Source organism: Rattus rattus, chromosome 6 (assembly GCF_011064425.1).
Source record: "Rattus rattus isolate New Zealand chromosome 6, Rrattus_CSIRO_v1, whole genome shotgun sequence".
In the NCBI taxonomy this organism is placed as follows: Eukaryota; Metazoa; Chordata; class Mammalia; order Rodentia; family Muridae; genus Rattus; species Rattus rattus.
Genome location: NC_046159.1, coordinates 58,560,590 through 58,584,187, shown reverse-complemented (window position 1 = coordinate 58,584,187; position 23,598 = coordinate 58,560,590). Strand labels below are relative to the sequence as shown.

The 23,598-nt window shown below is 49.9% G+C and overlaps 1 protein-coding gene across 1 annotated transcript in view; it reads left to right on the top strand.

Annotated features, from left to right (window-relative positions):
- Efcc1 (EF-hand and coiled-coil domain containing 1) overlaps nt 1-23,598 on the top strand; it is a 27,630-nt gene extending 4,032 nt beyond the window's left edge. Inside the window, exons 3-8 of the mRNA XM_032905085.1 lie at nt 14,881-15,038; nt 16,347-16,485; nt 17,485-17,656; nt 20,206-20,343; nt 22,487-22,550; nt 23,443-23,598. Of these exons, the coding sequence (XP_032760976.1) occupies nt 14,881-15,038; nt 16,347-16,485; nt 17,485-17,656; nt 20,206-20,343; nt 22,487-22,550; nt 23,443-23,579 (808 nt within the window). The 3' untranslated portion in view covers nt 23,580-23,598. The remainder of the gene's footprint in view (nt 1-14,880; nt 15,039-16,346; nt 16,486-17,484; nt 17,657-20,205; nt 20,344-22,486; nt 22,551-23,442) is intronic.

Below are 23,598 nucleotides of genomic sequence, written 5' to 3'. Positions count from 1 at the left end.
CACACCTCCTAATAGTGCCACTCCCTGGGCCAAGCATATACAAACCACCACACTCCCCCGGGGAGCCTATGCCTTTGCCTTCAGAACTTGAATTTGGATCTCACCGGCATGGTCTATGTCATTCTCTGCAGCCACCCACGGTGGTGACTGATAGTACTGGCGAGCCCCAGATACAATCAGAGTTCCATTCTTAAGGAAGGGGAAATAGTGGCTGTGGAGAGCGCAGATGAAACGCCAAGTATCTGGAGAGAATAGGAAAGGCCAGGCAACCTAGTGTCTGGAAGGACAGAACCGAGTACTAAAGGGCAAATGACACAGTGTGAAGGCCACACTGTGAGCAGGTAAATGAATGGCTCAGGAGGCAGAGCCCTGCTCGTCTCCCGAGGCCAAAGCTAACTGGGCTTTGCATGCTAAGCACCCTTTCCTCAACAGTGCACAGGAGCTCAAAGCCAAACTGAAGACCATTCTTATTGTATCACAGACCAGAAGACATGTGCTAGCAGGACCCAGTAAGAGGCCAAATGGAAGCCCCACCTGCACAGCCCGATGCCACATGGCTTAGTTGGCTCTGAGAAGATGGGTTTCCCACTGCTCACTCCCATGCCCACCAAACATCCACAGGATGCTTTACAACCCCAGGGGAAAGGGGGTGTTACTCAGACTCTGTGCGGAAAGCTTTGTTCTGGATCATAGTTTCAAGAGTTTTGGTCGTAGTACTTGAGCCCGCTGATTCTAGGCAACAGCAGCATAAAGCAAAAGTTACTCACCTCATGGCCACCAAGGAGCACAGAGAAAGAGTACGAAGGATCCAGGGTCAGCTATAGCTCACAGGGACATGATCCACTGTCCTCTTAACTCGAACCAGGCCCCACCACATCTCTTTCACCACCTTTCAATAATGCTGCCATGCTATGATCCATCAAGGGGTTATTATATTGATACGCCAGCACTCTCAAGAGCCCGCCATCTCCCCAAAGCCCATCACCAAGCAACTGAGACCCCAACAGACAAGCCTGTGGCGGGGGTGGGGAGAACTACACACTATCTCTGCTTATGCGTTATCTGGCATTCAGATGTCCCCGAGGGTCAAACTGCCCTTCCCTCCTCCGTGCTAGACTGGGGTCTACATCCAGGAGGAACAAATGGGAGCCCTTCTGCCCTCCTAGGTGACACCATGCTAACACTTCCAAGTGCTCTGAAGGCATGTCTGTGAGGAAACTGACCTAGCTTCTAGTTTTCATAGAACCTTCCACTCTGATGCTAAGTAAGGGTGCTCTAAGATAGGAACATTATTGACTAAGGGCCCTGGTGGCTTTATTAAAATCACAGAGGAAGGACCCGCTGAACCAGAGCTGTCCTCAGCTGTAAACCAACCCCTGCCACTTTTCTTAGGTAACAGCCTAATTTCCCACCTCTAGGACTTCCGTTTAGTCCTTTTCCAAACCAAGCTTCTGTTTTCATCCTGCTGTGTCCTGTGTTGGTTCCATCCAACCCTCTACAACGTTTAGACAGAGTTGGTCTTCCATTAAACCAGGCCTCTGTATGCCACAGTCAATCTGTGGAAAGTCTGTGTCTCTGTAGAGTTGCTGTTTCTACACAATATAGTGTTACAGCCATGCATGCAGCATTAACACCATCCCAAGTGTTAAGAGCTCTGGAGAGATGACTTAAAGTCATGTGATGATGCATGACCATTCTGTGCAAACATAACGCCAGTGTATACAAGAGGTCGAGCATGCAAGGATTTTGGCGTCCATGGGAGGGAGGTGCAGGAACCATTCTTCTGCAGACTCTGACAGCCGACCAGACTTAGTGTTTGGATTGCTATGGTGTCTGAGTTTCCACAAGTGTTGTACATCTGCTGTCTCTTGTTCCTGGTGCATTGGGCAATTTCTTGCTCTAAGTCTCTCTGCGGCAGAGCTTAGGCCCTTAAGAGTCCTTGAGAGGCAAGATTTTGGCCTTCTCACCCCTGTCTTCACCACAGCCTGGTTCTATCTTAACCACTTTGGAATGGGTTCCTTAGAACCAAGTTTCTCAACTTTACTCTTGAGAGCCTCATACCTCGGGATAAAATCCCCAGGCCTGGGAGAGGAAGTTTTATTTTTATCCTATGTCACCTGAACTCAGGAGCTTCTCGCTGACTCGGCAAGTTGTCTTTTGAATCGCAGCCTTGTGAGCATCTCCTGCTCCTCACGTGAACTACAGGTCTCTTCTTGCTTCTGCCTTGTCCCTTGTTCTTTTACGTGCTATGTCTTACCCAGGATATCTGTCTGTAGGTGGAAGGGAACTTTCTGTAGTGCATCAGGAACCACCTTGCCCACCAACCTAAGACAGTATGGTGAATACTTACACACTTGGAGACATTCATCTATTAATTAAACCACAATTTATAAGCCAAGACCTGTGCTAAATCCCTCAAGGATACAGAAATGGAATATAATCACTTATCATACCCCGATGATCTCCAGGGAGCATGTCCTGGTCACACATATTAGGACATGTACCGAGCAGCCACAAAGCTGCCCTGGTCAGACGTGGAAGGTCCCAAGTCAGACAGGCGTCCCAAAGTATAATAAGGTCTTAGGTCTCCTTGGGGTATAGAAGTCTCCAGGAACCCACCTCGCTCAGCCCCCTACTGCTGAAACCAGCAGTCCCAAGGGGATACCATCATGGCTGTACAGTTCCAGTCCCTCTCTCGTGTGAGTCGAGGTCTTAGCTGCTTTCTCCAATCCCACAAGGCAGTCTGCCTGGGCCTAGCAAAGGTTCTGCCTCCAAGACTATCTAGGTGTGGTGAGGAAGAAAGAGAATGCATTGCAGTAAGAAGCCCCTACAGAAGGAACCTCTGTACCGCCATTTGTAAAATATCGTTCTGCCCTGACTGATCCACGTGCCTCACTGGCACCTCACCCAGCTCGACCCACCCACACAGACCCACCTCACTCCCACTCTCTCTTCTCATTCCTTCCTATCAAGCAGTTCTCGTTCATAAATTCGAGAAAGCTGAACTCAAACTGACTAGTGGAAGCAAAGTCAATCCGTAGAGCCAAAAAGCCTAGGCTTGTGCGGCATCAGGTGTGGCTGGATCCAGGCACCCAAGCAGGGTTGCCCATCTCCTGAGGGATGCCTTCACTTAAAGGCAAGTCCTCTGCCCCGACCCTGCAGAGTGCCACTCCCTGACCCCTTGCCTGGGCATCCCATAGAAGTCCAGATCCAAGCCTCTGCGCCACCTTGGAAATATGTCCTCCGCCTTGAATCCGTCTTGCAGGCCAGGATAATTTGATGTTCTCGCTAGCTGTGCCTTAGTCCCATGCTCACTACACTGTCCTCTGGGCTGGGACCTTTACTAAGAGGACTGAGAGGGTACCAGGACCCATACAAACGCTGCATATCCTCAGCAGCTCATGATCTCAGCACAAATCCTCCTTCTCAGCTCAGGAGCAGCCTACCTGGGACCCCTTAAAGCTCGGTCAGTAACGCCCAGGGAGGAACCTGGTCAGACATAACCCAGGCTTGTCTCCATGTCAGGGTTTCCTGTCCACAAATGCATCTTGAGGGTAGTTCAGAGGACTCTGACCCCAACGACCTGTGCTGCTTGGACACCTTGGTGCTTGCTAGGGAGGGGGCACAGGCACACCAGGATCCCCTTCCCTGACTGTTCCCTCCAAGGAAACAGCAGGCCCAGGCCTGACACACAGCCAGATTGATGGCATAAACAGCCAAGTGGTGCCAGGAATGCATGCATGGAGGCTAGCCTCAGAAGCTTGAGCACAGGCTGTCCAGAGTGGCAGCTCTGCCTCCAGGAAGGCTCACCCTTGCCCTGGGTGTGAGAAGCCTCTGCTGGGATAGTAGTTTTTCGGTGTCTTGAGGCCTCTCCTGCCCTGCAGCCAGGTGTCGGAACACTAGGCTAGGAAGTTAGAGCCAGCAAAAAAATCAGACAGAACCCCCGTCTCCTCCTGACCACTGAGTGGGGCCCCGGGGGCTGGCCTGGCCTCTGTGCTTCTGTTGTCAGGAGGATGAAAAGACCAGGAAAGGAGGGAAACAGACTGCTGCTCAGTCTGCAGACCACCACGAAAGGCACACAAAGATGAGGCCATTCAAGGGCTACCTCCTTTCTTCTCACCCACAGCAGCAGGCCTGCCTGACCTGGAGGCCACAGTCAGCCAATCAGAAGGACAGAGAAAAGGACAGGGCGGGGCCCAAGTCATCTGTCCCATTGTCCTTTGAGGCCATGTGGGTGGCTGCTGGCAGGAACAGAGGCCTTTCTTTCGGAGACAAAGCAACAGGCCCAAAGCAGAGACAAGCTGGGGAGAGGCCCAGGCTCAGAGGCCTGGGTACCCCAAACTCAAATCCCAGCTATCTCTATGGGCTATGCAGTACCCGGAAGTGTATTCCCCTCCATGAGACCAAGTTCTTCATCTACTAAATGGGGGAAACTTGTGTTCCTCCACCTTGGTATACATACTGTGTGGGGAGGGGTCAGGGAGGGCTAAGTGTGACCCTCGGCAAGACTTTCTTGTGTCCAGGAGCCTCTGTGTCCTTATCTGTAAAATGAGACGATAAGACTTCCGGGTGTTTGCCAGGACACTGGACAAACTGGACGGCAGGGCACCCTAAAACCTCATCTTATCTGTTTATCCATATACAACCCCTGTCTCCAGCAGCCATGATTCGGTGTTTAGATCTTGGGGTGCCCTGCACACTGTAGGTGTCTCTTCTCTGAGGTAACGCTGATATTCAGAATGTCACTTGAGTCTTTCGAGTCTGGGCCAGGGAGTCGCACTGCAGAACACAGGGCTGGCATGAACTCAGAGTGGCATATGCAGAAGGACCTGGCCTAGATGAGAACAAGCCACACAGGTTGGAGAGGGAAGTAGGCAGAAAGCCCCAGATGCTGCCTCGTGTTCCCCCTGAACCCCAGGTTCAGCCCTATCTCGGCTCTACCTGGTCCTACTCGGTCCTTCCTAGCCCTGCACTGCCTCTGTATGGCTTCCCTGGCTCCTACTCTGTTCCCAGCTCCCTTCCAGTCACTGATCAGGGTGGCCTCTGTGCACCCAAGAGAGCTGGGCAGCTTCCCTAATCATAGCCTCTGGAGCCTATCTGCTGTGGCATTCATAGCTCCAAGTGACCTGACCTCTGACCTTAGCTCTGTCAGGATCCAGTGCAGTGAATCTACCAACCCACTCATCCCTTGAGTCCACCACAGCCCTCTGCAGCCCCTAGGTCGGTCTCCGGTGGCCATCCCAGATCTCAGCTAGATACCTCATGCCACTAAAGCAGTTCCCTATGGTCCCTACAGTCATCCTTCCCATCATCCCTTTCTCTTTTTGTGACAATTTCTCTATCTCCCTAATGTCAGCTAAGCCACGGGGTCTGGAGCCCATTCTTGCTCAGGATAGAGCTGCCCCACAATATGTTTATTGAAGATCAGAGGACAGTATTGCCAGTGGGCTGACCAGCTGGAGAGCCACAGGCCCTCACAGAACCAGAGACTGCACAGCAGAGACCCCTGGGCTGCCCCGTGCTGCTCGTCTGTGGCTTCTTTTCCACTTCTCTCTGGCAGCAGCGCTGGCCCTCCTTCCTGCTGTTGTTCTCTTGTTTTCACAAGGAGCCTCAACTTCCGGGAGGCTTCTCAGCTCAGGAAATACCTTACAGTAAAGGAAGCCACAGTGTAGAATCCCCAGGACCTCCAGGGAAGGCTACACCAGTCTGGCACAGGGACACCTGCCAGCTGAGGGTCTTATCAGCCTTAAGGCTTCGTGAAGTTTCCAGGATACAGAGTGGCTGAAAGGGCAGGTGACGGAGCCGCTCACCATGACACTGTTTATGACAGAAGAGGCTAAGATCCAAAGTGGGAAGGTCTCCATGCCTCTCCTGGGCTTTGGAATGGCACGGTAAAGTGACGGATGCTTGATTCCAACCAGAGGTTTGCAATGGTTGCTGTGAAGGCCCCTGCAGATGTTTGAGGCCAGCCTTCATTTGCTTTTAGACTTGATGCTGAGCCCAGGGGACCTCAGAAGCAAGGTCAAGGCTTCTGAGTGACAGGGCGCCCTGCCTACCGGCATGGCCATGTGTGCCATGCTGTGAACTCCAGGCTGCCTTCAGCCTTCCCTTTCAGCAGGTCTCAGCCTTGACTGGCAGGTCTCCAAGACTACCTGCTGGAGAGAAGAACTTGCTAGAGCTTGCTATAGACATGGTATGAGTACATGGCAAATAGCTAGAGGTGGCCTACCCACTCAGGCTGGAGTCTAGTTCTGTGGGGGCTGAGGTGAGGAGGTGACATGGACAGAGGACAGGAGCCAGCATTTCTTAGCATCTGCTGTGCATGTGGCAGTGTGCCAGAGTTCTTGTCTACACAACCTCATTTCACCCCCCAAGGATTGCAGTTTAGTAACGATAATATTTCCAGCTGCAAATCATAAACACAACTCACAACAGCTTAAGTAATAGCGTGTGTGGGGGCTGGAGAGACGGCTCAGTGTTTAAGAGAACTGATTGCTCTTCCAGAGGTCCCAGGTTCAATTCCTACCACCCTCATGGCAGCTCACGACTGTCTGTAATTCCAACACCCTCACACAGACATACAGGCAGGCAAAGCACCAATGCACATAAAATAAAATTAAATAAATTATTGTGGCTAGGCAGTAGTAACATACACCTTTATATTCTAGCACTAGGAAAGCAGAGGCAGGAAGAGCTAGAGACCAGCCTGGTCTACAGAGTGAGTTCTACAGAGTGCGGGACAGCCAGGGCTACACGAGAAACCATGTCTCGAAGGACCAAAAGTAAAAATAATAATAATAATAATAATAATAATAATAATAATAATAATAATATAACAACATCTGTGCCCGCAAATGTAAAGTCCAGAGATGAGCGATTCTGACAACTAAGAAATGATTTCAGAAACACGCTTCCCCTCCTTCTCAATTATGAACCACCTTGCCCGTGGGATGACCACAGGGTTCCAGTGACTGTGCAGTGACTGTGGCTCCCCATAGTCCTGAGGGTATCTTTCTGCCCTGGTTGGTGATCGTTTCTCTGAGGGCCTCAGGCAGCACTGGGCAGGTTTTAGCCTGGAAGCAAAGGTGAGACATTACTGTTGGTTGATTAGACATAGTCTGCTCAGACAAGCTTGGCAGAGAGGGCGAAAGCATTTACCTCATCGAGACAGAGCCTAGCTCTAGGCTAGCTTGCCACAATTCACGAAGAATTATTTTTTCATTTTTAATGACTTTTTTAAAACTTCAAAAAGGGGCTGGAGAGATGGCTCAGTGGTTAAGAGCACTGACTGCTCTTCCAGAGGTCCTGAGTTCAATTCCCAGCAACCACATGGTGGCTCACAACCATCTGTAATGGGATCTGATGCCTTCTTCTGGTGTGTCTGAAGACAGCTACGGTGTACTCAGGTACATAAAATAAATAAATCTTTAAAAATACTTCAAAAAGGATGTTTCACAGTATGAAAATTTCACAGTATGAAATTCTAACTGTTTGTGAAGGTAGTCAAAGGTTCTTAGAACACAGCCATGTCTGTCCCTTGAGTGTCTCTGCTTTTGTGTTTCAAAGACCATGTATAGTAAGACCAGGCCTAAAAGCCTGAAATAACTTCAGAAAAAGTTGGCCAATTCCTGATTTAATGTCAGTGTCTGGCAGAGTACTCTCTGACCATGTTCAGGCCCTCGGGTGCTTACATACGTGAATGCCTGAGTACATACATGACATCACCCTCATGACTGGTAAGCTACCTTGATGCCGTCACATCTGCCATTGAGGCGCCTGTCTGTCCTGAGTGGGAAACTTGGATGGGGAAGGAACTGTCTTTCTGCTTCTCTTCCCGGTCCCCTTCCTCCTGTGATGTCAGTGGTCGCTAGTCACACCCACACACCCTCAGTTTCGCTGTCTGTGGATTCAGTCACCAGTGGCCACTCACAATCTGAAAATGGAAAGTGCCAGAAATAAGTTCATAAACATCACACTGCACTGTTCTGGAAAGTGTGATGAAATCCCATAGCATCCTGCTGTGGGCCTTTTCTGTATCTATCCCGCATGTGCAACAACACTAGTCACTCCACAACCATCTTCATGGGTTGTATCTAATTTGTGGCTAATTTTACATCAACTTGACACATCCGGGAGGAGTAACTCTCAGCTGAGGAAATGCACCCACCAGATGTCTGTAGGGCATTTTCTTGATTAATGACTGGTACATGGTGCCACCCCTGGGCAGGTGATCCTGGGGTGTCTGAGAAAACAGGTTGAGCAAGCCATGGGGAACAAGTCAGTAAGCTGTGATCCTCCATGCCCTCTGCTTCAGCTCCTGCCCTGGCTTCCCTCAGTCATGGACTGTAAGATGAGATAAACCCTTTCAGCCCCATCTTGCTTTGGGTCACGGTCATTATCAAAGCAGTAGAAACCGAGGACGGGACTTATTTGGTGCAGTAACTGTTCCAGAGCAATGTGAATCAATGTTCTTGACCTCTTACTGTACCTGGTTTATCAACTATGCCTTCTCACAGGTCTGCAGAGGAGGAAAATGCCCACTGAGCTAGCAGCTGCAGGCATCCATGAGCCATGATGAGGAATCCCCCCAAATGAAGGGCTCTACCTTCCCCCCTTGTGTGCGTTCCTGCAAAGCATGTGTTTTCTACTTGCAGAGATGGTACTGCGTGCTCTCCCTCCTCCTCCTCCTCCTCCTCCTCCTCCTCCTCCTTTTCTTCTTCCTTCTTCCTTCCTCCTCCTCTTCCTCCTCCTCCTGTCCTCTTCAGTTGCTCAGTGCTGGGTTTCAGACCATGTTTCCAGATCCCTCAGCCCACCACGTCTCCCTTACACAGTCCCCCACCCATCAGAGGGAGCCTCCTCCTCCTGAGATGACGTTAAATGTGCATCTTCCTGTGTGCCCCGGGAAGCTGATATGACGTCACCCAAGAGGATCTGCCAGGCCATGGATGGGAAGGATGCTCATGCCCTCTGACCAAGAAAGACAGGGCAGCCCACAGTGTGCTATGACGGGATCAAGTCCTTTTGCCTTGTGACTTCTGCTGTTGAAATGAGTTGTTCGCCCTGGGTCACAAACCCATTCTGTTGATTTTTCCTTCAAGCTGAGATCTTGAGTCCACCCTGACTCTTCCCTTCCAGGGGTGTGACCAGGGGGTTGCTCCAGTTTTCTCTTCACAGCTGGTATGGGGGGGGGGTGTGCTGTCTTCCACCTAATTTGACCAATCAGGCTTTTCATCAGTTCCTCCTGTTGGTTCCCTCATCAGTCAAATAATTCTTCCCAAATTTTGGAGCGTTGTCAGTTTGTTTTCTGTTGTCATAACAAAACCCAAGGCTGGGTGGTTTATAGAGAAAGAGGCTCGCTCAGTTTGGGAATCCCCAGAGTATGATGTCAGCATCTGGCAAGACCCTCACACTGCAGTGAGGTGACACCGGCATCACATGGTAAGCTCAGTGACACTGGCTGTTCTGACAAAGCACTAACACCGCCATGGGGACCCACCCACACGATGTCACCAATCCTAACCCCTTCCAAAGGCTCTGTCCCCAAATACCCATCAGCATCTTGATTTGGGGACTAAGTTCTCAAAACACAGCGTTGTAAAGAATCTCAGTTGTGGTGTACTTTGTGTTCATATGAAGAGCAGGGTCCAATTCTAAGCTCAGATTATTGCAGAAAAACAGATTTTCACCACACCACCCTGTCTCAAAAAGAAAAGAAAAGAAAAAGAAAAAGAAAAATAGGCTTATAGCTTGACATATTTTAATTATTCTAAATTTAAGTAGCTATCTCTGACTGGTGGCTGCCATACTGGACAGCATAGATCAGATTTAAACTTGGGGCCAAGCTAAGGAGACAAAATACAGGATGGAAAGACCCAGTGAACAGGAAGGAGACAGTGAGCAAGCATGGGGGCTGGCATCTACTCAGTACCAACTGTGTGTCAAGTCCCAACCCTTACCTCATCGGTAACCTCCTTCCTTTAAAGAACGGCAAGCCTTCCCTAGCACTGACCCACAGTAGAGCAGATATACAAGCCAAAACCAGTCTCATGAGGGATCCCAGAGGAAAAGGCAGACTGCAGGAACCTTAGATGGCACTCCTCTAAGATACAGACACGCTCCTTAGCTGAACAGCATACCCTTGTGCCTGTCTGCAGGCCATAACCAACATGAAAGTATGACCAGCCCAGGCTGGCCAGGAAGACGTGAGACCAAGACCATGGAGGAGTCAGGAACAACGAGAAGCTGTATCCTCAGGGACTGTGGGAGGATGACTAGAGACAGGGCTTCTCACACCAGGAAAACGAGCCTCTGGTCCCCACTCCTGCACAGCTTCTGTGTGGTCAGCTGCACATCTGTGCACTAAACACTTCCGCTGTGATTGGAGTGATAATTGTGGAGTTTTGGTTTCTTTGAAAAATACAGAAATAGTACAGGAATATGTTTTCCTTTTAATCCCAGGTGTGGAATATGGGGCTGCTTCACAGCAAGTAACTATGATTTGCCTCGTGCTCTAGCAGGGGTGTGATTTTGCCAGCTGCAGGTAGTTTCTGTGATCATGTGGTGTTTCAAATTCTGGAGACTTATCAGAGGATAAATAGATGCTAGGGCCTGAGAGCTGGTGGTTGGTTGGTTGCTGTCGGTTGCTGTCGGTTGCTGTCAGTTGTTGTTGGTTGTGATATGTTAAGCAGTCATGTACAAAGAAGAAACAAGTAGAAGGGAAAACTAGACATCCGGATGGTGAAGATCAGACTTGCCCCTAATCAGCAGCAAGGAGTCTAATGGTAATGTCTAATGGTAGTGTTAGGAGGCTGAAAGAATGGGAAAAGGGTGGAAAGGGTGAAAGAAAGGAGAACCTTCAAAGTAGCAAAGAGACAGCTACAGTAATGATCTAAACTCAGAGTTGAACTCCGCTGGCTGAATAAACAGCTTTCGGCACAGTTATAAAATGCAAAGAATTTTCCGAGAGCACGGGACTCTGTGAGCTGAGGCATTATACTTTGTTTTGTTTGGAATTCCCCAAGAGCTGCTCATCGTTTCCCAAGCACTCTGCAGATGGTGGAAGCTGAGTCCTTCCCACTGAGGGACGCTGTAACTCCTCACTCTTATGTCCATGCGTCTGTGTGTCTACCTGCCCATCTGTCTATCTGAAAATATGTTCTTATACTGTGTTTCAAAATGTCAGATATATGAAGGATAACCAACAGCATCCAAGTAAATACTACCCTGACCCTTTTAAATACAGATTCATCACTATGTGTAGGTTCAAGTACCTGAAAGCTTCATTATATCTGAATATTTCATACTGAATTGTAATAGAAAATTCTTTTTTCCCCATTTAAGTTACTGTTCAGTATCATTACATTAATTTTTTTCAAAATAAAAAGTGTACTGTTTATCCAGCCTGCTCTCAGATTCAAGCTGAGGAATGCTCCACAATGTCTGTGTTAGTCAACTTTCTGTCATAATAACAAAGTATCTAAGAAACCATTGGGGTTGGGCTGGGTCAGCATTCATGAGGCCCTCTGGCCAATCCCAGGCACGGAGAGATGGGGGAGGGGCACTTGGCTCATGGTCCTGGTTATTCACGGTCACGGCTGGTTAGCCATGCTGTTTGGGGTCTGTGGTGAGACGCTAGTCACTTACCTGTTAGCCTTTGTTTTAGACCAATGCCCATGCCTGGACTGTGCTGTCCTGACTAAGATGAGCTAGAAACTTCCTCTCTTTTTCTCTGTGTTCTTTTTTTTTTTTTTTTTTTTTTTTTTTGTGCTTTTCAAGTTGTGCCAGAGCCATGTCTGGCTACTGAGCACTTGGAATGTGGCCAGCGTGGTAGAGTGGCTAAAGAAATGGATCTGTAGCTTTGCTTGTGGATCGGGGGACAAAACTACTCACCTCCTGGACCAGGAAGCAAAGAAAGAAGAAAGGGTGAGGAGCCCAAAAATACCACCCCCAGGAGCACCCCAAATTACTTTATCCCATGAGGCCCTACCTCCTAATAAGCTCCGTCATTGCCCAGTAAGACCAAGCTAACACCAAATCTTCAATATGCTGGCTTCCAGGGAACGGTCCAGATCCCCATGGCTCCAGACTGTTAGAGTCTGGACACTCTGCCATCCATGCAAAGGAAGCCTGTCTGGGAGGAGCTCTGCTCTGATGGTGCCCCAAACTACTGCTAATATTTCAGCATTTTTTAGCCTTGGACTGCCCAGGCCTCAGCCCCCTTTGCCATATGTAAAGCCTGTTACTTAATTACTGTTTTCCCCTAAGTTGACACCTCCTTTTCCTCCTCCACCCCTCTCTCTCTGCAGTACTGGGATGGAACCCAGATCTCTACACATGCGAGACAAACTCTGCCCCTGGCTACACTTCCAGACCAGCTTAAATAATCTTAAAAGGAAGTCATATCACTATTATAAAGTTTAAAAGACAATAAATAAAACTAATGCGCTCACTATTTTTAGGAGACATTTGAAATAAATGCTTAGCTGGATACACACAGTCTCCCCATTCATCTGGTTTCTCCTTAAACTCACCCCAAACATCCATTGTTTCATTTCATCATAGGACCTCCAAATGTCCAACCCAGGGTAGAGACCATTATTGGTCATTGTTAAACACGTGGGAAATGAACTGAGACAGCTCAGAGGAGGGTGAGGGAGTTGTAGGGCTCACACAGCGAAGATGTGGTCCTGCAGGCTGATGGCAGCGTCTGTGGCCCCTTGGCATCACCGAACTAAGAAGGGAGCCTGTTAGAGGAAGCTAGGAACCTCTGGGATGAGAAGAAAATGCAACATCTGGCTCCTGTCAGACTGTCTAAGCCCCTGGGCTGGCAGCCAGAGGTGGCCATGGACTGCAAGATGGAAGCCATCAGAGGCACACTAGGGTTCCAGGAGGGTGTGGCTGTGGCCAGCTGGCGGGAACGCCCAGCCACACAGAGGACTTGGGTCTAAGGCATAGTGGGAGTCACCAGAGTTCATTTCTCCAGATCTATCTAAGCCACTAAGGAGGCTCCAACAAGGCCTTCCAGGTCATGGGCACCCTGACGTCTCCTAGAAACACCCTTACTCCACTAAGGATCCCAAAAGAGAATGGTACCCGGTGAAGTAGGGCCCCCCTGGAGAACACAGGACAGGGAAATACAGTATGCCTCCTGGTGACTTAACAAGGGGGGCTACAGCTCTGTCAACCACGGAGGTCTCAGAGAAATCCCATGTAGCAGGAAGGAGCCACATGGAACCCTCAGAAAATGGTTCCAAAGTTTTTCTTTACCTTACTTCCTTGCCACAACCCTGCCTCAGGGGTTTCCTCTTCCCAAACCCATGTATGTGGCCTGCAGGTTCCTGAAGCTGACGGCAGCTATGCTGTGCCACTCCAGGGGCTTCCTGTCCCTTTGACGAGACCTTCTCTGTGAAATAAGGACAATGGCATTACTTATTGCTATGGTTGACACGTGGAATGTCCCCACAAGCTCATGTGCAGACATGTAGTCCCAAGATGTCTGGGGACATTATAGAACCTCAGAGAGATGAAGTTAAGCTGAAAGAAGTTGGGAGGGGAGGGCCATGGTACAGGTGTGATAGCTGTATGTCAGTCTGACATGGCTAGAGTCATTTGGGAGGAGAGAACCTAGCTGAGAAAATGTCCCTACCAGATTTGCCTGTTACAAGTCTTTGCTGCATACTCTTATTTAGTGACCGATGTGGGAGGGTCCAAACCACTGTTGGTGATGCCTTGTGATTCTTGTTACACAGATGAAAATCTGTCCTGAAATCTGTCCTGAAGTGTCTGCAGAAGACTTTGCCTTGCATTCCTGTTTTGTTTGTTTGTTTGTTTGTTTTTTGTTTTTGTTTTTGTTCTTTTTTTGGTGTTTTTTTTCCAACAAAATCTCAGTCATTCAATTTTACCAATGAGGACTCTGGAGCCTGCTGAGGTGAAAGCCTGCTTGTCAGAGAGGCAGAGAAAGCACCCAGCTGGCCTTTCTCCTCAGCAGAAGATGTTCCAGAAACAATGCCCCTCTCTCATGCTGCCATCCTCAAAAACAAAACAATACAAAACAAAACAAAAAAATCAAAAACAGAAGAAAAAAACCTCCTTCCAACTGACTGCCCCTCCCTTTTACTTCCTGTGTGTCTCTCTGTCCATCCTCCTGACTGACTCCCTCTTACTCTCTATGTTTTTTTTTCTTAATAATCCTCTGTTCACTGCCTGTCAATGGATTGCTTACACCATCACTTGACCGATGGTTGACTTCATTTAATCCTGTTTACAGTATTGAAGCAGAAAGCTCTTTTTTTTTTCTTTCTTTTCGGAGCTGGGGACCGAACCCAGGACCTTGCGCTTGCTAGGCAAGCGCTCTACCACTGAGCTAAATCCCCAACCCCTGCAGAAAGCTCTTGAACTAAAGGTGTGTGCTGGAGCTGAGCCACACCACAACTAGAAACAGGTTTTTCCAATGAGTGACACAATCTGAGGATTCACAGTGTGATCAAATATCCTGCAACACATCCCATTCTCTAAAAATGGGTTTCATGGGGCTGGAGAGATGGCTCAGTGGTTAAGAGCACCGACTGCTCTTCCCGAGGTCCTGAGTTCAAATCCCAGCAACCACATGGTGGCTCACAACCATCTGAAATGAGATCTGATGCCCTCTTCTGGTGTGTCTGAAGATAGTGACAGTGTAATCATAATATATAATAAATAAAACATTTAAAAAAAATGGGTTTCATGTCTGTTCCCTCTCGGCAAAGAGAAGCGCGACATATCTTAACATTCTTTCTGCCTTTGCCAGCACAGTGGTGTAGACCGTGGGCGGCTTACCTGTGCAGCATAAGAAACAGATGAGGCTGTCCAACCTCTCAAAACATGTCTCTCCCCTACCCACAGGTCAGAAGGGCCTCAGCTCCTAACACCCCCACAAACCAGTCCAAGGCCAGGAAACAAGAACGGTGAACCTACGGCTAGAGGCACCAGAGACTCAGACACCACTTCAGAGGGAGTCCTGCAGTCAGACACCAGCTTAAGGAGCAGAGACACAGATGAAGGTCAGTCCCCACATGCCCAGCCTGCCACCAAACCCACAGTCAATGAGGAGGCCATGCCCCATCCCTGTTCTCAAGGGCTGAGGTATCAGAGTTACCTCCAGCCCCCAGACAAACCGCCACCCTGCTGTCAGCCTGGCTTCCAGTACCTTCCTTCGAAAGATATCTTCCGGTGTCTCCACATGAACCTGAACCTTGGGAATCAGGCCGCTCACCCCCATAGTGTGCCAGGTCCTGGATCTCTGTCACTCACTCCCAGTCTCAGAGCCCTTCCATTTGCCCCTGCCTTCAGCACAGGACAACACAGATGAATGTCAGGGGGCAGTCGGGAGGGAAACAATGCTGTCGATATTAGCAACATTGTCATGAAAGTCCTCCCCGTGGGTCTGTGTGGCCCAGCCAGACAGTGGATCCCTGAGAGCCCATGGGTGAAGCTGTGGGAGGGCAATGGGTGTCCAGAGCCAGGGATCCACAAGCTTCCTGGGTCTCCTGTGAGCTAAGGTCTCATTTTGGTTTTTAAATACTGCTTCAGGTAGGGAAATCTGAGTGTCACATCAGTCAGCACAAAATGCTCAGGTTAAAAGGAAAGTATGGGCTCGAATAACTTGCATCCATAGATTTGAGGCCACTCCCAATGCCTGGCCTGTTCCCCACAACCCTGGCTCTAGCCCATATCCTGACCCACAAGCCCAGAGCAGGAAGATCAGCTCTCATCTGAGTTCAATTTGGCCATATTCTTCACTAACGTGCATGGTGTCTCAGATCTTCCAGAACCTTCCCTGTGGCTGGAGAGGGCTGCCAGGGGTTGGCACAGCCTGACAGGTACCCAGAGCTGGAATACAAAAGAGTCAGGGTCTCTAGGAGTCTCTGATCTGCAAATGGGGACAAGGACTTTGACTGGGCACTAAGACAGGGCGACTGCCATCCCTACGCCAGTCAGCATGCAGTTCATCAAAGCTCATCAGTTTGGGGGCCCACAGGCCACATATTGGACACCTCTTCTTCTACAAACCCCCAAAACTGAGAACTGAAAGTCTTTGTGACATAATACCAGTACCCCACAAAGCCATATCCAGTTCCCCAATCCAGGTCACATGTCCTGAAGTAGAACTGATGCTCGACCATGACACCAGAGATATGTCCTCACGTGTCACCTAAGGAAATGGGCTATATCTCAGGGACTCCCCTGCAGTTCCCCAGGGGCTGGGCCAGTGTCACGGTGTCCCCAGTGCCTCACTTCACACATGTCCCAATGAGGGCTGGATGGTCCTCATGCTGGGTCTCCAGTCCCTAGATGTTATGTTTCCCCAGAGGAAGAACAGCTGTTCCGCTCCGTGGAAGGCCAGGCTGCCTCTGAGGAGGAAGAGGAAGAAAGGTGGCAGGAAAAGCCAGGGCGCCCACAGGCCCACAGCGAAGTACCCCTGATACAACCCTCAGACTATGTGAACAGGTAAGTGCCTGATAGCCCTGGTGCTACCAAAAAGCACAGAGCAGCCGAAAGGAGGCTTTGCCCTGCAGAGCCCTTCACACTGGCTTCATTATGGGAAGTTGGCAGTTCTAGTGCACAGCCACACTTGGCCCCTGATGGCCCTTCCTAGTAGTCATAGCTCAGAAGTGGGAACACATCCTACCAAGTGCACAGGTGAAATTAGGAGCCTGTGGGTGACTTTAGTCCCCACTGGCCATCACTCCCTCGACCACTGTCCCCGAGACCCGCCCATTCCTGTCCTTGAGTTAGCCATCACTTCCTACAGCACCATTCAAAGCCCTCCTCTTCCCCAGCCTGGCCCTGGGCTGGTTCTTTCTCAGCCACCCACTGGCGTAACCCCTGTACCATCTTCGAGGACACTGGAAGTGGGCTTGGTATCCATGGGTGTCTATCTCAGCTTGCCTGGTTTTCCTGGGCTTCGGTCTCCTTGTACAGTGTCTGTAACGCTGTCTTCGTGAGGACTTGAGGCCAGCGTGTATGATGCCTCAGGGACAGCGCGGTTATTGCACTATAAAGCACTACTGGCTTTCTAGGGCCGTGGCATCACCCACTGTGTTCACACAAAGTACTTGTCAAGTGGGCACTTGTGTGCTAGGCAAAATTGGAGACATTGAGAAACTATAAGCAGATGGCTGACCCGCCATCCTAGAGCCTCTACCGTAGGGAGGGAGGCGACAAGAGAGGAGACAAGGGAGGTGTGAGGAGACCTGGGGGCAAGGAAGGAAGAGCAAAGACTCTGGGGCCCAGGGGTCTGGGGGGGTCCATTGGCTGGGGTAGACTGAGTGAGGTGGGTGAGGGAGGGCTGTTAGGCAGGTTGTAGGGGACACCTCTGGCTGTCCCTCTGAGAAGCCAGGGAGCCACAGGAAATGCTGAGCAGACAGGCCCCATGACATCGGCTTGCAAAGGCTGGAGCACCAGGACGGTGGGCTCCCTGCAGTGCTGACCTGTCCTTTCCTACAGGTGTGATGACCAGACAGCTGAGACGCTCAAGGCTTCCTTCGGCCACTGTGACGGTGCTGAGCACGTCTGCACCCTAGAGCTGGAACCTCATGTCACCAGGCTTGGGGAACAGCTGCAGACCCTGGGCTGCAGCAGAGAGACCCTGGGAACGCCGGAGGAGGAGGAAGAGGAGGTCAGCAGGGCCCTAAGATACCAGGTCTTGCAGCTGGAGGGACTTGAAGTCCTGTAGCCCATTCACAGAGATGTGACCAGAGCTCAGGAGGCGTGGTTCCCTCCACTTTCACTGAATGGGAACTTTGAATGCCAATTAGAGAATCCCACCCCAGATAAGCAAGGTTACAATGCAGGAGCTTATAAGACCTGAGGGGGTTGCGGGCTGCAGGCATAGCTGGCCAGACACATAATAAACACGGTTGTGTCCTTTCTGTGACTCTCTGAGGCCTCAGCCTCCAGTCACAGACTGAACAACCTAGGGATCATCAAAGATGGACTCCTTTTTAAAGAATTATTTATTCATTTTATAAATAAAAAAAAAATACACCATAGCTGTCTTCAGACAAACCAGAAAAAGGGCATCGGGTCCCATTACATATGGCTGTGAGCCACCATGTGGTTGCTGGGAATTGAACTCAGGACCTCTGGAAGAGCAGTCAGTGGTCTTAACCGCTATACCATCTCTCCAGCCCCCAAGGATAGAGTTTTAACAATTTAAAGATCTCAGCTAGCTCCATTTGTGATTCTAGAACCAGGGTACACTTTAGCCCATTGAACAGTGAGTATCCAATTAACCAGGACTAGCCGTGCCCCTGTGAGGAAGGACTGCAAGGTGACTTATAAATAACAAGAAATGTCAGCTTCCTACATACAGGTCTTGCGTTTTTGGTAAGGTTGAAGGCAAACAAGCTATCACACCAGGCCCATTGGCGAAGTCCCTCCCAGCTTCTCCTGGGACCCAGGACAGCCAGGTCTTCCTGTCAGTGTAAGAGTCTGCCCTCAGGACCTCCACCCTGTACTCTGCCCTCCACCCGAGGAGGGAAGCTAAGCCATGAGCAATGGAAAGTCACAGGTCAGAGCGGGGCCCCACAGTATACGCTAGAGTAGACAGCATGGCTTCAGTCCCCACTCCAGTACCTGTGTGGCCTGGTTAGGATTCTTCAGCATCTCCATGCCTTGGTTTCCACACTTGTGTGAGCATGCCATCACACATGTGTCAAGTGTGTAGAGCTGTGGGTAGTGAGCTCTTTGTGGCTCTGACCGTCACTGCCTGGTGATGACCCCCTGGGATTCTAGGTTCATCTGCTGTTTCAGGCTGTCTGTTTGCACCACAGTGCTGTTCCCTGAGACCGATTCTGCAGCCCAGGATCTCCCCCAAGAGGAGAGAGCTGCTATATTGGGGATGAGTCCCCATTAGATGTGAATATGAATTGGCAGTCAGGGAACGCCTGGGGAAAGGCACAGCTGTCACTCTTCCAAATAAACTTCAAGGCAATAAAGGGGGAAAGCTCCAGAATGGGCTAGCCTCTGCTCCTGCCTGCAGTGGGTGGAAGCACAGGGCCTTCTGTACTCCTACCTGAAGCCAGACGGACTTCTGAGCACCCTGGTACCAAAGGGTGCTTGTCGTGTCACATGTGTGATTTAGGAGGGGAACATAAAACATTTCCCCTGTCATCAACTCTGGGATCCTGGTAACACTTTGTAGAAAGTAGACAGCTCCCTGAATGTCTAGGACCCCTGGACAAGATGGAACGGGAACAGTCCACTAGCCTGTAGTAAGTTCCTTCTGTGTCAGCCAATCACATTAGTTTCAACTAGTTGCCGCCAACTCAGATTCATCAAAAAGAAAACAAACCAAGATAGAAAAAAGAAGACAGAATAGAGTCATTAGACTAGAGAACAAAATGTGTGTGTGCATGTGTGTGTGCATGTGTGTGTGCATGTGTGTGTGCATGTGTGTGTGCACATAACTGTGTGTGTGTATGTGTGTGAGTATGTGTGCCCATAAGTGTGTATTGCGTGTGTATATGTGCATAAGTGTATGTATGTGTGTATGTGTGCACATAAGTGTGTGTGCTCATAAGTGTGTATTGTAAGTGTGTGTGTGCATAAGTGTATGTATATGTGTGTGCACATGAGTGTGTGTGCTCATAAGTGTGTATTGTAAGTGTGTGTGCATAAGTGTATGTATATGTGTGTGCACATGAGTGTGTGTGCTCATAAGTGTGTATTGTAAGTGTGTGTGTGCTCATAAGTGTGTATTGTAAGTGTGTGTGTGCATAAGTGTATGTATGTGTGTGTGCACATAAGTGTGTGTGTATGTGTGAGTGTGTGTGCTCATAAGTGTGTATTGTGTGTGCATAAGTGTATGTGTGTGAATGTGTGCTCATAAGTGTGTATTGTGAGTGTGTATGTGCATAAGTGTATGTATGTGTGTATGTGTGCATAATGTATGTATGTGTGTGTGTGTGTGCATAAGTGTGTGTGGGTGTGTGTGTGTGTGTGTGTGTGTGTGTGTGTGTGTGATCGCCATACTACCCACTGGACAGTTTTGGGCAAGCACTTCACTTTTCTGGCCTTACAGTGGTTTATCTGCATGGCTGCATGCAGGCCAGAATAGGTGATCTCTGCAAAAGTGCCTGGGAGGCAAGCAGCCTTGCTGGGGAGCTATGGACATGCGTCCTGGGGAAGGGGGTGTAGGGAATGCACCGAGACCCTTTCTCCCAGGCAGAACTGCAGCAGATGGTGGAAACTGAGCATCTGAGGCTGGAGCTGCAGATGGTGGAGACGGAGAGGGTCCGACTGTCGCTGATGGAAGAGAAGTTGGAGGATGTGCTGCAACTCCTGCAGAGGCTCCGGGACCTGGTGGGAACTCAGGGGATCCTGGAGGGAAACGGGTGCTGGGGGTCAGCTGGGAGAGCCAGAGCAAGGTGATGGTAAGACGGGCCAAGGAGAGTCTATAGGGGGACACTGTAGGGAGCAGAGGAGGCTAGGAGGCTGGGAGGCTGGGTCAGGAGCTGACAGGAAGCTTGCCACGTAAGCCTGGTGACCCAAGTTCTATCCCTAGAACCAGTGAAAAGGTAGAAGAAAACCAATGGCATACTACTGTTCTCTGACCTCCATGTACATGCCTTGGTATGCATGCCCACACACATGCACCCATGTACAATAGTAACAAATAAATGATTTTTAAAGACCAAAGGAGGATGATCAAGAAAGAATTTAAACTAGCATCTCTCTTAAACATGGCTGCAGGGTTGGGAGATAGCTCAGTGGTTAAGAGCACTCACTGCAGGTTCCAGAATAGCCAGAGCTATGTAAAGAGACTACGTCTCAAACAAACAAACAAAAACCAGCAAAACAGGACTTACTGCTCTTGCAGAAGACCAGGGTTCAATTCCCAGCACCCTCGTGACTGCTCACAACCTCAGTTCCAAGGGCTCTAATGCCCTCTTGTGGCCTCTTCAGTCACCCAGCACACACATGGTACACGGACACACATGCAAGGAAAACACCGTACCCATAAAATTAAACAAAATAGTTTTTAAAATAAACATGGCTACCAATAATTAAAGACTAACAAACTTGGCATAGCGGTGCCTGTAATCTCAGCACTGGAGAAGCTGAGACAGGAGGAAGACTGCCTGAGTCAAGCCTGGCATATTCTACCTCAAAAAAAATGTTAAAAAAAAAAAACTAGGCAGGGCTGGAGAGATGGCTCAATGGTTAAGAGCACTGACTGCTCTTCCAGAGGTCCTGAGTTCAAATCCCAGCAACCACATGGTGGCTTACAACCATCTGTAATGGGATCTGGTGCCCTCTTCTGGTGCGTCTGAAGACAGCTACAGTGTACTCACATACATAAAGTAAATTAATAAAATAAAATAAACTAGCCAGGCATGATGGCACATACTTTTAATCTCAGCACTTGGGAGGCAGAGACAGGTCAGAGAACCTCTGAGAATTCAAGACCAGCCTGTTCTATGTAGTGAATTTCAAGCCAGCCAGGGCTATACCATGAGACCCTGTCTCAATAATAATAAATTAACTAAAATAAACCTACCAGCAAGCAAACCCAGTATTTAAAGAACTGCAGATTGGCTGTGTGGATCACCTTAAGACTAAAGGTGACTTCACATCCTTGCCATCTGTCACCATAACCCACCTCGCTGCCGACCACAGGAGAGAACCACTGACTTAACAGGTCAGCCACCCAGGACTGTGCAGCCTGTGTGAGGCACAAACTGGCTATGAGCCCTTGTCTCCAGGGCTCTGAATGGGCTGTCTGGGACCCTGGCTGACCAGGTCTGCCCCAGTATCACATAGGCAGGCAGATATGTGATAGGCAGGGAATGAGCCCGAGACCAGCTGAGGCCCAGCCCAGCCCCAGAAGCAGCAATGCAGGGCAGTGTTCTTTGCTTGGGGCTGGTCGTTTGTTTTTGAGAAAGGACCTCACTATATAGCTCAGGCTAGCCTGGAAATCTCGGTCCTGCTTCCACCTCTTGAGTGCTAGGATTGCAGGTATAGCCTACTCTTTCTCTCTGGATCTTCCTTCCTGTACTGATTTCCACTGCTTAGATGCACATAATAAATGGTTCGTTCTGGGGTGTGGATGAGCAAATGCTAAAGACTTAGTCACCGTTCTGCTCAGGGGCATCTGCTCTGGTCATTGGTGGAATGGAGGCTACACACCCACCCCTACCTGAGTCTCTGAAAAGCCATTGTGTCCAGCCTTGATGGTGGGAGGTAGAGAGGGTGTACAAGGTAGGAAGGCAAGATGAGGGGACAGGAATGGAGGGCAGGGGCAGGAAGAAATGACAGAGAGGGGCAGTGAGGGAGGACAGAAGGGACAAAAAGGGAAGATTGGGGCAGGAAGGGATGATGGGGGCAGGAAGGGAGGAATGATGGGGGCAGCTGCACAGAAGCCTCTAGGAGTCGCTATGCTCCACATGCTAAGTGGAAACATGGAAGCCACAATCTGATCCGGCCTCTCTCATCTCTCTTGAAGAACATATCAAAAAAAGCCCTGGGGAAGATGCTGCTGAATGCCCTGGACCAGAACCCCTCACAGGGTAAGCAAAGGTGCCTCGCAGAGAATGAATGGCGGCTAAGGGCACCCCAACCAGGAACTCTAGCTCTGCTCTAAGCTCTTGTCTGCAGACTGGCCACGCTGGTCCAACCCCAAAGGCCTACAGGCTATAGTGAAAACAGATTTCAGAAGGCAGGCAGTACCGTTTAACCAGAACAGAGCTGCAGAGGCCACCAGCAGCTGTGACAACTAGAAGCCAGCATGGGAACAGCAGGCAGGGGTAGGTGTGCCTGTTGGCGAGTCAGACTGGTACTGCAGACTGAGCAGAACCAGGGAAGCACCTCCGTGCCCGGCTCTGACTCTAAGAAAGGCTTACCCCCATTGCACAGTCGAGAATTAGCTCAGTTGAATGCCTGGGATTCACCTAACGCTCCAGGCCCTGTGGCCAAGCCGAGAGCAGCAGAACTCCATCAGCTGAGACCACCCTGCACTGACCCTGCGTCACAGGGTCTCGTGGGGAGACAGATAGGTGAGCCTTCACTTGCTGGCAGGAACCTCAACTGCCCATTCTCAGTGGAGACAAGGAGTAACCGGAAGAGTGGCTCTCAACCCTACTAATGCTATGACCCTTTCACACACACAGCTCCTCATGCTGTGGGGACCCCCAGGCATAAAACTGGTTCATTGTTATTTCATAGCTGTAATTTGGCTACTGTTGTGGATCGTGATGTGGATATCTGGTGTGCAGGATGGTCATAACCCACAGGTTGAGAGAACCGCTGGTCTAGGAGTTAAGCAGGAACATAAGGGGCGGCAGCTCTGGGCAGGACTGGGAAGTGGTACGGGGCAGGTGGTAGGAGAACCACATGGAAGAGAGAAGTGACTGTGGCTAAGATGCAGAAATCCACCCTGGCTCCCACCTTGTTTCTCTGCAGAGGGTACACGGGGCACCTTGGCCGTCCTGAACACCTTGCACCAAGCCTTAGTTGGCTGTGAGCTCCTACAGAGAAACCCCTCAGCACCGGCATCCAAGGCTCCTGCACACACGAACCCCTTCCTCGTCTCCTGCTGAGCTCCCTGGCTCAGCCTTG